This window comes from Sander vitreus, chromosome 16 (genome assembly GCF_031162955.1).
Source record: "Sander vitreus isolate 19-12246 chromosome 16, sanVit1, whole genome shotgun sequence".
NCBI classification, from domain to species: domain Eukaryota; kingdom Metazoa; phylum Chordata; class Actinopteri; order Perciformes; family Percidae; genus Sander; species Sander vitreus.
In genome coordinates, this window is record NC_135870.1 from 31,091,035 (window position 1) to 31,103,662 (window position 12,628).

The 12,628-nt window shown below is 42.1% G+C and overlaps 1 protein-coding gene across 5 annotated transcripts in view; it reads right to left on the minus strand.

Annotated features, from left to right (window-relative positions):
- The window catches only part of LOC144531650 (ras-specific guanine nucleotide-releasing factor RalGPS1), a 77,434-nt gene that overhangs the window by 60,793 nt on the left and 4,013 nt on the right, over nt 1-12,628 (minus strand). For 3 of the 5 annotated variants that reach the window (XM_078271900.1, XM_078271898.1, XM_078271902.1), the window contains exons 3-9: nt 10,912-11,016; nt 8,828-8,878; nt 6,955-7,020; nt 5,640-5,723; nt 4,377-4,466; nt 2,063-2,155; nt 1,322-1,448 (exon numbers count right to left, since the gene is read on the minus strand). In XM_078271900.1, the coding sequence (XP_078128026.1) occupies nt 1,322-1,448; nt 2,063-2,155; nt 4,377-4,466; nt 5,640-5,723; nt 6,955-7,020; nt 8,828-8,878; nt 10,912-11,016 (616 nt within the window). Of the gene's footprint in view, nt 1-1,321; nt 1,449-2,062; nt 2,156-4,376; nt 4,467-5,639; nt 5,724-6,954; nt 7,021-8,827; nt 8,879-10,911; nt 11,017-12,628 lie in introns of those variants that run through there. The other 2 variants (XM_078271899.1, XM_078271901.1) reach the window with 2 other exon arrangements.

Here is a 12,628-nt window from a genome sequence, read left to right on the forward strand (position 1 = left end):
CTCTCTTACAGCACAGAGCTCTGCATGGACCGCTCCACTTCTGTAATCACTGAGAGTGACTTGCCAAGGAGTTATATCCCATGTTCCAACCTAAAATCTAAGGCTTAATGCTACGGAAAGTTATCTACCAGCCTGTTAGATAAACAGAGTATGTCAAGTACCACAATCTGGGCCTGAAGACACGTTTGTAGTCTTTTATAGGTCGGCCCTTCCATGTAAGTTTCTGGGTGTGCCTGGGGGGCTTTGAACACTCACAGGAAACTCACGTCATTATCTGTCATACTGAAAATGTGGCTTTGAAATGTGACATTTACACGTTTCATGATGGACTTCTCAGGGCATTTGGGAAACTGGTAAAGGCGCTCAACAACATTTTATATTTTAGATTTATATCATGGGCTGTGCAGCTTGACACTCCAAGCTGCACAGCAAAGAGGAACACCACTCTAAACTGAAATCTCAAGAACGTCTCAGGGACGATGCACAACTGGAATGCTGTGTAGATACTAGCCGGTCTCTCTCTCACTAATACCTGGTTTATGTTTCAGTGGTCAATCTGCGTTGGATCTGTCCTCTGAATCACGCTTCCCCATGGATGTATTAGGCGCTACGGTGGTAACAACGGCCATGAAGATGACCAGTGATCAGTCAGTGTGTTGAGGCAGTATCGTGTGTGGTCACGTGACTATCAGACGCGTAGAGGGGTTCAGAGCATGCAGACTGTACAAAGTATATTGTGTTAATCACTAGTTATTATATTGCACCCATTTTGAATGGCATCGTTTATAAGGGCATACACAATGTATTCATTTAACAAAAATTTGTATTTTTGTTATTTGATTTTCTAAAATAGATATTTAAAAAAGTATTGCACATTTTTGTTTATGCATTTCTTTTCATGCTCGTTTAACTTTGTATGTTCAAGATAGAAAAAAAATACACATTTCAAAATCTTAGAAGCTTATTTTCTCCATTTTCCTTGAAGTAAACGCATGGCACCATTATATCGCAATCATAATCGCAGCATTGTAAATTGCAATCATGATAGGACTTTTTCTCCAAATCATGAGTGACCCTAGTAAAAACATACAAACATATACTACATGTACTTTGGTACTGTATACTACATGATTGTTTTGTGCTGAATGCAATTCCAGCTTAAGTAAAAACAATCTTTGTATGCTGGGCTTAAAACTAGTCATGGAAGATGTTAAGAGGCTTGGAAACCTCTGGCTTTAGAAGGCTTCCCAGCATATTGTTAAAATCATATGGAGGACTATGGAGGACTATGGAGGCCTATGGAGGCCTATGGAGGACTTACCCAGGTAAGGAATGCTGGGCACCATCTTCAGGGAGCGGATGTATTCTCTCATGCGGGTGTAGTTCTCTTCCTTGGATGTCAGATAGTTGAGCTTCTCAAATGTGGCCTTGTCTTTCCGACTGATCAACTACAACAGAGAAGAACAATGACCCACATCTGATTGGTCCTTCTCATTAGGAACCGATTACCTGTGGGAACTATGGCAAACACACAAATACTGCATCATGATATCTTCCCTAATTAAAGCATCTGTGTTCCAGAAGCCTTAACTACCATGTTAAAAATCAGGCTTTTGGAGAAGAGGTTTATCTATAAAGGAATATAGTCGATGCAATAATTTCTCAAGAAACATACTGTATCTCAGTGGTTTTGCCCTCTTTACATCTGCTGTAGACTGCAGTAGCGCTGAGCGGAAAGCCACGCAGCCGTTTATAACCCTAACCCCAACCCAGCAGAATATTATGATAAATCCTGAGGTCTAGCAGAGCAAAGGGAGAACTTTAGAAATCCATGATGATTATAATATCATACTGTATGGAAAGTTTCAAACAGAAGATAGGAGTCAAAAAAACTAATCTTGCCCAGAAAAGTCAGCTAGGGTGTGGGTTTGTTAGGTCTCTGCTGTGTGTCATTCCACCATTGGATGAGAAAGTTTGGACTGGTGTGTTATTCATGTTATTCATGTATTGAACATGGTGGTAATTCAACATGTAGTCATTGTAATGAGACGTGTTGTCTTACCGCCCAGGTTTTGCTGAGTCTGAAGATGGGAGCGCTCTGCAGAGCAGACACCACTGACACCAGAGAGTGAAGGTTGTTCAACTCCAACAGTTTCTGGGAACAAACACAGATATTCTATCAATATTTTATGAACGACACAAAGAGTACGGTATAGGTTTAACAAATAAGTTCACAGTCTGTTGGCACTGTGAATACTGCACCTGTAATATGCTATGACTATGAGAAAAATAAATAAAAATAACATGAAGATCTTGACAAGCGTGCCTGGGTTAAGATGGCAACCATAAGTTGCAATGTCCCCAGTTTGAATCAGGCCAACGGCCTTTTGAAGCATCTATCTCTCCTTTTTTCTGTCATCTTTCCACTATTTTTGTCTAAATCATAATCATAATAAAAGTAGTCTATACAGCCGTATGTCCTTGAAGTGGTGGTGCAGTGGAGGCGGGGTTTACAGCCACCGATGAAGCTGCTGAACCTAAGCAGCGTGTCTGAGTGTAGAAGAGAAAGTGACAGCACAATCCATACGCCTTACATACACTACATACTAACAATGCTGCCACTTCCTGTGTGCAGACCCAGAGCAGCACTGAGTGGATCTGCTGACAGTACATTAGCGTGTACTGTGGATTGTGTACTGTGCACTGTGTATTGCGTACTTTGTACTGTGCACTTATTCGTGGCTTTAGAGGTTCGATCCGGCGAGAAGATAAAGTCAGCTGCTCAGATGTCACATGGCACTCACCGGTATCTCTTACTCTATATATTATTCTAATTTATTATTATCCCCTCCATTTTGCTTTTATTTTCATGCAGTTCTGTTGAAAATCACAGATTGCATGGACATAATATATAGATCAGTATAATCAGAAACCACAGACGTGTGTCCTTTCTTCTCTAAAAACAACAATCTGTAGTCAATCAGAGGCTACAGTCCAATAGTCCATTTTGATGGACTATTGGCCATGATTAGAAACGCTCAAACTGATTAAGTGATAAGGAAAGGTGCTTTAATGCTTCCTTTGTTACCTCCTTTAGCATAGAATACACCGGCCCATAATGTCCCACAAGTCAACCATAATCACTGCCCCCCCTGGTGGATAGATAAACCATTGCAACTGGTTTCCACGCGGAGTTTAGGGGTGTTACGAGTCGGCCCCGCATTCACTACATTATCGCGGGGGATTTCAATCCAGCCAAGACCAGACCATGATCCCTGTAGGGATCAGACCTGAATGGGCCCAAGCTGTTAATAATAACAACAATAGAGAATAACTTAAGATTTGTCCTGTCGGTATCCTCCCACAGCCATGTGAGCATGCAGTGTGTCACCTCCACTAAACTCCAGAGGCTTTCAATGGGACATACACTCATATACTGGAGCACTACAGGTGAGTGGCTTCACAGTGTGCTAACATTGTGCAGTCATCAGTGAATAAATAGTATTGGTTCTTTTGCGACTACTGACAGACGCCTGACTGTACGCTTAGATCAGGAAACACAGTGACGTCATTATCCCAAAGTCTGACGGCAGAACAGCTTCAAATGTTGACATTCACAGCTGGAGCATGGGGGGGGGGGGGCTCTGTAAACTCTCATGGATGTTTACACACACAGGGTTAGAATTCACCTTCATTTCCTTTTTCAAATAAGCTTGTGCTCCTGTTTCTATACATTCAACTTCTTTTTAGAGATGTCACCATTTTCCCAAATTAATTAATTAAAAAAAATAATTAAAATTATTGACGGCTAAAAAAAGTGCATCCATCAGAGATTAGGCATATCAGTGACATCAGACGTAATCAGCCAACCTCATTAGTTGAAAGAAGCCATAACTGCAGAGTGATTCCACATGGTGATGTATTCTGGCTTTGTGAATAGGCACAGTCAGCTGTATAAAGCATACTTCATTGGTTCCACATTTCCTTTGCATCCCACACTCTGAGCACGGGGGGAAACCCCCGCTGCTACCGTTCCCTATTCAGACCACAGGAGAAGAAGTGTAGCATTTCTCCATCACTTCTCATATAGGGCAATAAAGAAGCTGGGTAGATTCACAGACTAAAGTGGAATTTGTGTTGAAATTGTTTTACAAGCAACTGACAGTGACACCATGAAATACAATGTCACGAGTTCAACAGCTGCTGAACACATATCCATGGCTGGTCTACTGTAACACTGGAGATTAACAGCCTGTTTCTATCCTCTGCTTTTTAACTTCTTTGCAAGAAGTACTAACAATTAACTCATATCTCGAAAATAGGTTTCATATTGTCCTTAATAAGGCCTCAGCATGTATTCAGTCATTTCAACTCACCTTTGCTATTTTGACAAAGTGGCCCAGTATTTCTGCTCGGATTTTCAGCGTCTGGGCAGTTAAGATTTCTCTCACCAGCCAAAAGCTCACCTGAAACATAACATACAAACACATATTAATACAGAAACACACACATAACTGTAGCGTCATTGATTCCGTACTAACATCAAGTTGTGGACTTGTTTAAAAGCAAAGCAGCAGATGCTGTCATATCCAGACATCCAGTCCCCAGTACGGGTCAGGCTGCACATCAACATAACCCTGATGACCAACTCTGGACAATATGCTACTGTGTTTACCAGCTGAGTAGACTACTGACTATTGAGTTTGATGTGTAACATGCCTGGAAAAGGTTGTATCATACAAGTAAATACTATTTGCATATCTGGTATCTTTATGACGCATCAGTAATGGGTTACTCCACCGACTGTATTGTATTGTCCACATTAACATGTGTTTCCAGGTGTTAGCGAGTTGCACTACTGCATATTTAATAGTATAATAATGCCTTTATCAACATCTCCAATTTTTTGATGAGCGATCCGAGAGGATCTGCTGTAGGCCCGTCTCCATAGAGACAGGAGCCCTTCCCTCCAGTAAGTGCCTGGTTGCTACTCGCTCAAGCCGGTATATTCTTGCAGGTGGAGAAAGTTTACAGGAAATACTCCTTCAAAAGCTAAATTAGATCTATTTGTCCCTAATAACAACCATCCAATCTCAAAGCTCTCATTTGTATTCAAAATATTTGAAAAAATAGTTTTCTCTCAACTCATCTCCTTTTTGGACAAAGTCAACATAGAAGGCACCATAGGCCAGAATCTACTCTCCTGAGGGTGACAAATGATTTGTTCCAGTCTTTAGATTCAGGAAATTACATTTTCATTCTTAAAGATATCTCGACTGCCTTTGGCACAGTCAACCACTCCATCCTCTTGGACCACTTTAAGCCTGTTGTTGGCATTCAGGGACTGGCCTCTTCCCTCTGAGACAAGTTAGCTTCATTTACAATCAATAGTGTTGAGTACCACAAGGCTCCATATCAGACCCTATTTTATTTTACTTATATTTTCTGAAAATAGCAGGGAAGCATGTATATCTCATACCATCGTTATGCCAACAGCACAGAGCTGTACCTCCCGCTGAAATCTTGTGATCCATGCAATGTTACCTCCCTTTTAAGGGAAACTAGAAGGATTTCACGTAGCAAACATGGGAGTGATTAAGCGATTCAATATTTGCGTGAGAAATCTTGTTAAGACGTACCTGGTTGAACCTGCGTGTGAATGCGACCACGTTGGGGGCCAATCTGTGTTTCTCTTTCCCATTCCATCCGCAGCTAGCTAGCTCCTGCCAATCAGAAAATCACATGAAGAAACAGATTTCAGGAATCTGATATATATATATATATATATATATATATATATATTCATTCATGGAACATAGTATGTTGGTTTCATCAAGAAGATTTGGAAAACCAGGGATGCTGTTAGGCCTATTTTAGGGGTGCTGAAGCTACCAGAAAATGTTCCTAAGCCCCCCTAAATAATAACAACAACAACAACAATAATAATTAAATGTGTTTTCACAGTGCACTCTGTATCACTAACTACAGTGAATCAATCTTCCTTCACCATTCATCTGTGTGTGTCGGTGTGTAGTGTGTCTGTTTTAATTCTATCGTCAGCTGGTGGAAATGGCGTGTTAGAGGATCAACGAGCGCCCACGTGCACGGTAACAGTATGTGGACGAGCGAGGTAGAGAGTTAGCTACTGAAGAGAGCCAAGCAGCATTAAAACAGAGCAGAGAATCAAAGATTCTGCAACTGTATCAAGCGTCTCATTATCACTAGCCGTATCCCCATTCATATTTAGACACAACAAATGATATATATCCAGCTATAAAATAGCCAGAAAGTCGGAAGTTAGACAGAAGTACAAAGAGTCGTTGCTATCAAGATGCTGCACCGTCTCGTTGCATTGGTGTGAACTGGCAGCTTTCAGAGCGTTGCAAGTAACTGGAGGATTCATCTCGTCGCTACTCTTTGGTCTGAACTCGCTACTGCATGCACACACACACACCACACACACATAACCACACACACACACACAACCACACACACACAACCACACACACAACCACACACACACACACAACCACACAGATGAATGGTGAAGGAGGAGTGATTACATGTAGTGAGTGATACAGAGTGAAATTGTAAGTTGTTTTTAATGAGCTGCTTACCTTTAGCTACATTTTCTTGAGGTAAAGGAAAGGGGATATTTTGATTTACTGTGGAAAACTATAGTCTAGCTAGAGTGAACGAGCGAAATACAAGAAATAGTTAGCTAGCCAGCTATCCACAGCTCTTTATTCATTGCCAATAATAAACATTAATAATAATGAGATAATATAGCCTCTCTCTATAGCATGGGTCTCAAACTCGCGGCCCAGGGGCCAATTGAGGCACGCGGAATGATATTTTGTGGCCCCCTACTTGACATCAAAGTTTAGTGTTGGTGTGGCCCACGCGTTGTTCTGAAACGCACCTTTTTGCTGAGTCGTCGTGTGTGTCACTTACGGTCTCCTGACAGCGGCGTTTGTCAAGCTTGCCAACCGCGAAGCACCCAGTTCCAGTCATGTCTCTCTCAAAACGTGCCGTGAAGAGAAAGGTTGGCGACGAGCACAGGCAATTTCAGGGAAAGTTGGAGACAGAATATTTTTTTGTCGAGCACAGGGGCATCCCTACATGTCTCATATGCACAGAGAAAGTTGCAGTGTAAAAGGAATAGAACATCATACTTGATGCGGCCCAGCCTGACCCAGATTCTACCTCCAGCGGCCCCCAGGTAAGTTGAGTTTGAGACCCCTGCTCTATAGTATTCTAAAACAATATCAGTCCCCATAGAATGTTGTTGTCAGTGAAAACTAAATGTCATAGGGTCCCTGTTAATGCTATTGTAGCGGTGTATCCTTCAATTCATTGGGCAGATGGATACTGGAAGATATTTTAGCAGAGAGAAAGAGAAGCAGGAGATTGGCAGGGCAGTTGGTTCTGACTGAGGTCAGTAGTGGTCTACAGGTCTAAGGACATGTGGGCTGTTTGGTTTTCTTCTAACAATAAGAGTTTGTTGGCAGGTCTATGCACTAAGGCATAGCCTAAACTAAATGATTTCATTATATTTATTATATATGCTAGCTATATTCTGACCAACTTAACTTTCTGCATTCATTGGCTGTGATAAATTAAATAAATATGTACATGTTGTCTAAATGTAGACCTGAAAATTCTGGTTCTTGGGTTATACTGTATGCAAGCAAAACTACACAGAGAAATGACACTCTGATTGAACCAATCCACAGCGCAGTTACAGTAGCCTAATTAGTGTAATTAAATAGCATTCTTTGGACAACTTATCTTACAGAGAGAGGAATTAGATGCAGTACGGTATGCTATTACTTTATCACACATTTACATGAGCAGACAGATTTAAGTCATTGCCTACAGAAGATCTCATCAGGAGCAAAGTCTGGCCTAAGTAACTTCCTTTGATGTGTCTGAAAGCTAACATTACAGTAACGGTTGTTGAACAGAGTAGAAAAAGGATATTTCTGTCACTAAGTCAATAAGTGTAGCTCTAATACAGTAACAAAAGATGTGAGTACAACGATTTTGCAAACGCAAGTTACAAATACCCTGGGGGCTAAGCACCCTCTGTCTTTAAATCCTAGTGAAGTCCCTGTGGAAAACTAGAATTATCTGGAAGCTTTCGATCCATTTACAGTAGGGGGGCTCCCCCTGGTGGATAAGATCCTTTGTGATTACAGCTCCTGGTCATGGACGTAGAGATAACATGCACTGGACAAAAGCACAGCAGTTGTTAGAAATAAAATGGGAGAGCATGTTGAATGAGTGAACTGGACTGTATACCATGTACTTTCTGACAGCTTCATCTTGAGTTAATATCTAATTATCAGTCCCTAATGCCTCTACCATCTCTGCCTGGTTCCCTTCCCTGCTTACAGTCTGGATGGAATGCTCCAGGGCACAGCAGTGACTGGAATTGCACTGACTAGCAGAGGGTAAGCAGGGTTTCCAGTGAAGAGTTTAACCACTAAGGCCAGTCTGGGTTCATTCAGTGGCAATGGTTGCAAAGACCAGATGGGTAGATCTGTGAGGGCTTCCTGCATAACATTTTGGATTTGATCAGGGTCCACTGTACATGGAATCTGATGCAAATGACTCAGAAACAGTTTGAGGTCAATCATCATAGATTATTGTATTATTATTATTATTATTATTATAACACAGACATCACCAACACATTACTGAGAGGTTAGCGTGTCCCACAGCTGAAACTGGCTTTCCTACAAGGTGAGAATGTGGTGTTAAATGTTTGAAGTGGAATTGAGGCTCAGGAAACCAACCACCTGACAACATGCATCTCTCTTACCTCTGGATGTATCGCTTTGAAGACTGGGGCATCCATCAGGGTGATTTGGCTCTGATATCACAAGAAAGAAATCCATATAATCTGTCAATATGCAGGAGTTTATCAAATGGTACGCATATGTATAGTGCATACAACAGCTGAATGACATAATGAAATTACAATGATGGGAGAATACAAACATAGGCCCAATGCTGCGCTGTGAATAACTGCTAAAAAATCAATGATGGAGATACAGTAAATGAATACAATAGACTGTGTCTGAGTCTGCAGGATTCAAGTAGTGTTTGAGTGGCAACAACCTTGGTTGAATGCCTTAAATTGTAGTTCCTGTACTTCTAGTAGTACTGGTACTAAATCCCACCACTCTGACATTTCTACTTAAATCTATTGTCTAAAGAAAGAGGGGGAAAGCTCTATTGTCATGGCAACGCAACAAGCAGTGCAAGCAGCATTCAGTGCACTCTGCCAATCCGTGTGGTATTTTAGCGGCCGGTGCCCAGGTTGAAGAGCAGAAACAAAGAGGTGGGTGGTTCATTAAAATGAGGCAGTTCTGTGGCCGGTTAGCTCAGTTGGTAGAGCGGGTGCACATATGCAGAGGTATATTCATTGACGCAGAAGGTCTAGGGTTCGAGTCCGACCTGTGACACTTTTCCTGCATGTCTTTCCCTCTCTCTCTCTCCCCTTTCATATCTCAGCTATCCAATAAAGGCAGAAATGCCCAAAAAATAAATAAATAAAATTAAAAACATGAGGCAGTTCAAAGCCAGTTCTTGCTATGGTGGTGGAAACTGAGTCTTAGAGCTCTGACACACCAACCCGACGGCCGACCGTCGGCAGACTGATCAGCCTCCCAGAGTTGGTCCAAAAAGTTCCTCGGAACACACCGGAGCAATGCCGACTTCTGTGCGTGTGCGAGACGTAACACGTCTCCATAACAGCAGGCGGCGCTAATCTGTATTATCGCCCAGAAAAATGAAAACCGGCAGCTGATTGGACGAACGCGTCACGTGGGTCTGGCTGCTCCCGGATTTTACAACCGGGCATAATGGCAGCTCGTTTAGAATACGATCTCATATTTTACAAATATAGTTCAGCGAAACGTGTTTCTGAAAACATTTGAAGAGAGAAATAGGCCGTGCAGTTGCTGAATCTGTCTTCATTTCAGATCGACAAAGGTCAGTTTAAAAGATTTTTCGTCAGATTTTGAGAGACTCTAGTCACGCTCATCCCGCTCGTCATTTCCGTGTTAGCTCTCCACCAATCAGATGGGTCATTGAGTCCGACTGCCCGCCCTCCGACCCAGCAAGTCAGGTCGGCCCAAATGAAGGCCGACGGCTCCTCCGACTGACGACAGCACAGAACACACCAAACAGACTCAGGTCACCGACCTCGCCAGACTGTCAGACGGACGATAATCGGGTTGGTGTGTCAGGGCCTTTAGACGTTGTGCAGATAATAGACATCTAAGAACCACATTTGTTTCTGGACCAAATTCACTCTGCTGCCACTTGCCACTGATTTTGTCAAGAGCAGACTAAATATTTGAAGCAAATATGTAGCAATAATACAATACTTAAAATGTAATTAAACTATTACAATTAAAAACCTTCCAGCCAGTAGATGTATTTCATTTGGCATCAAAAGATCAAATGTAATGTTCCAATCAGTCTGAATAAGAGTGATTCTTCTGTTGTCCACAGCTGCTTTATACGGTAGGAGAAGCTTCTCTTTCAGTTCATTAAATGTCTGCAGACATCTGAAGGCATCAGGACACATGTTGATACATCTGCAGTGCCATTACACACACTGTTCCCCTGTTCCCACCAGACTGCTTGGTATTCTGCAGATTATGCTCAAACGTCTGTGCACCACAGCATCCTTTTCAACTTTGTATTTATTCTTAAAATGCATTTACAGGGCAAACACTGCTGTCACACGAAGAGTGAACTTTAGAGAGCTAATATCAACCTCCCTGTCCTCAACATGTGAAAGCCTCACAGAGTACGTATTCTAATAGTATGCTTAGGTCTTCCAGGTAAGATCTGATCCGTCTTGTTTGCTGCACAAATACTGAGTATACTCACAGCAAACTCCTCAGGCGTCACCTTCAGCACGTCAAAGACGACTGCATCGTAGCTCTTGGCGTAGTCAACGCAAGGCTCCTCCAGAGAGTCCGAGCTGCTGCTGGCCTGAGAGACACACATTATTCATATAACTGCTCCATACCTATGGAACCAGCTGCCGGAACCACAGGGTGAGCATTTGTCATCATACTGTGTACTGTGCCTTGTCTTAATAAAGTTGGCAAAATGTTCTGCGTCATATTACAGTCAACATCATTTATTTAGTTCTTCAGATTCCTAAATTCATCTTTTTACCCTGCTACTGTCAGGCCTTCATGATGCTAATGGAAGTGATGCTGCTTTGGTTTGTCTGTCCACCTGCTCAGCGCTTTGGTCCAGAGTATAATCAACATCTTTAGGCTGATCTTAACATTGTCCTTAAAGTGTTTCTTTGGACCAGCAGAGACAGGCCGACCTTCCTTAAACTAGAAGTATAGGATCTATTTGGAGAAAAGTGTGTTTGAATGACAGGACCAGCTCGACGTTGGTCTTTCTCCAAAACGCTGATGTTGGTATTTCTGTCCTCCCAGTTGATATTCAGTATTGGTGATGTTGTTCCACGGCTCTCAGGTGCCTGCTGTAATTGGTCCATGACTCACACCCATACAGCAGGGTGGGGAGGAGCACTACTCTGTAGACCAGGAGTTTTGTTGGGGCCTTTGGGTCTCTTCCTGAGTCTGGCGTATGCTCCACTGGCACAGCTCAGGCCATGGCTGATTTCAGAGTTGATGTCAGCTTTTGAGGAGAGGAGGCTGTCCTCCTTTGTTCATTAGAAAACCCCACAGGGCACCGTTAGTCAGTCTAGTGATGTACAGTAGAACTCAAAATACAAATACTGAAACCATTTTACCACAACCGCAGACACTTCAAATAATTAGAGTTATTAAGGGGAATAAAGGAGTTGGTTTTTACTACCAAGTAAAAACAGCTGCTTTTGTTACTGCCTATTTCAAATAATAATAATAATAATAATAATAATAATGCATGAATGCCATACATTATATTTTAGCTAGCCTGCTTATGTAGCCTTGAGTCAAAGGGCTTTTAATGTGGACTTAATCGTTCTTGGGTTAATAAGGCTTACCTCAGAAATTTTAATCAATTCAACGTAGATGGAAAGGACTTTTAATACATTTACATACATTAAAAGGAAAAAAGAAAAAATGCATACAAAAAACAGGTGGAACAAGGCATTTTTAGATGTTTTGGAAATGTAAATGGCCTGCATTTCTTTAGCACATTCCTAGTATCAATGACTACTCAAAGTGCTTTATTCACTACAGGCCGAGGCTGCCATACAAGGTGCCTCCTGCTCATCACTTAAACATGTACACACTGATGACACAGCATCAGGAGCCATTCAGGGTTCAGTGCCTTGTCCAAAGACACTTGGACATGTAGACTGGAGGGCCTGGGATCAAACCACCGACCTTCCGATAGCTAGACCAGCAATCTACAACCTGAGCCACAGCCTCCCTGAGCTGGCTGATCCATCCATCTAACACCGTTCTAGAGCAGGATTTGTCCTCAACTACTGGTCAGATGGATATCCCATTTCTAATGATGTGAATGTGGTAGCATCATCATCATCATCATCATCATCTCAAAATATGTTCCAGACAGAGATGCCCCAATCATGTTCTTTACCACAGATTTTGGGTACGCCATACTGGCCAAT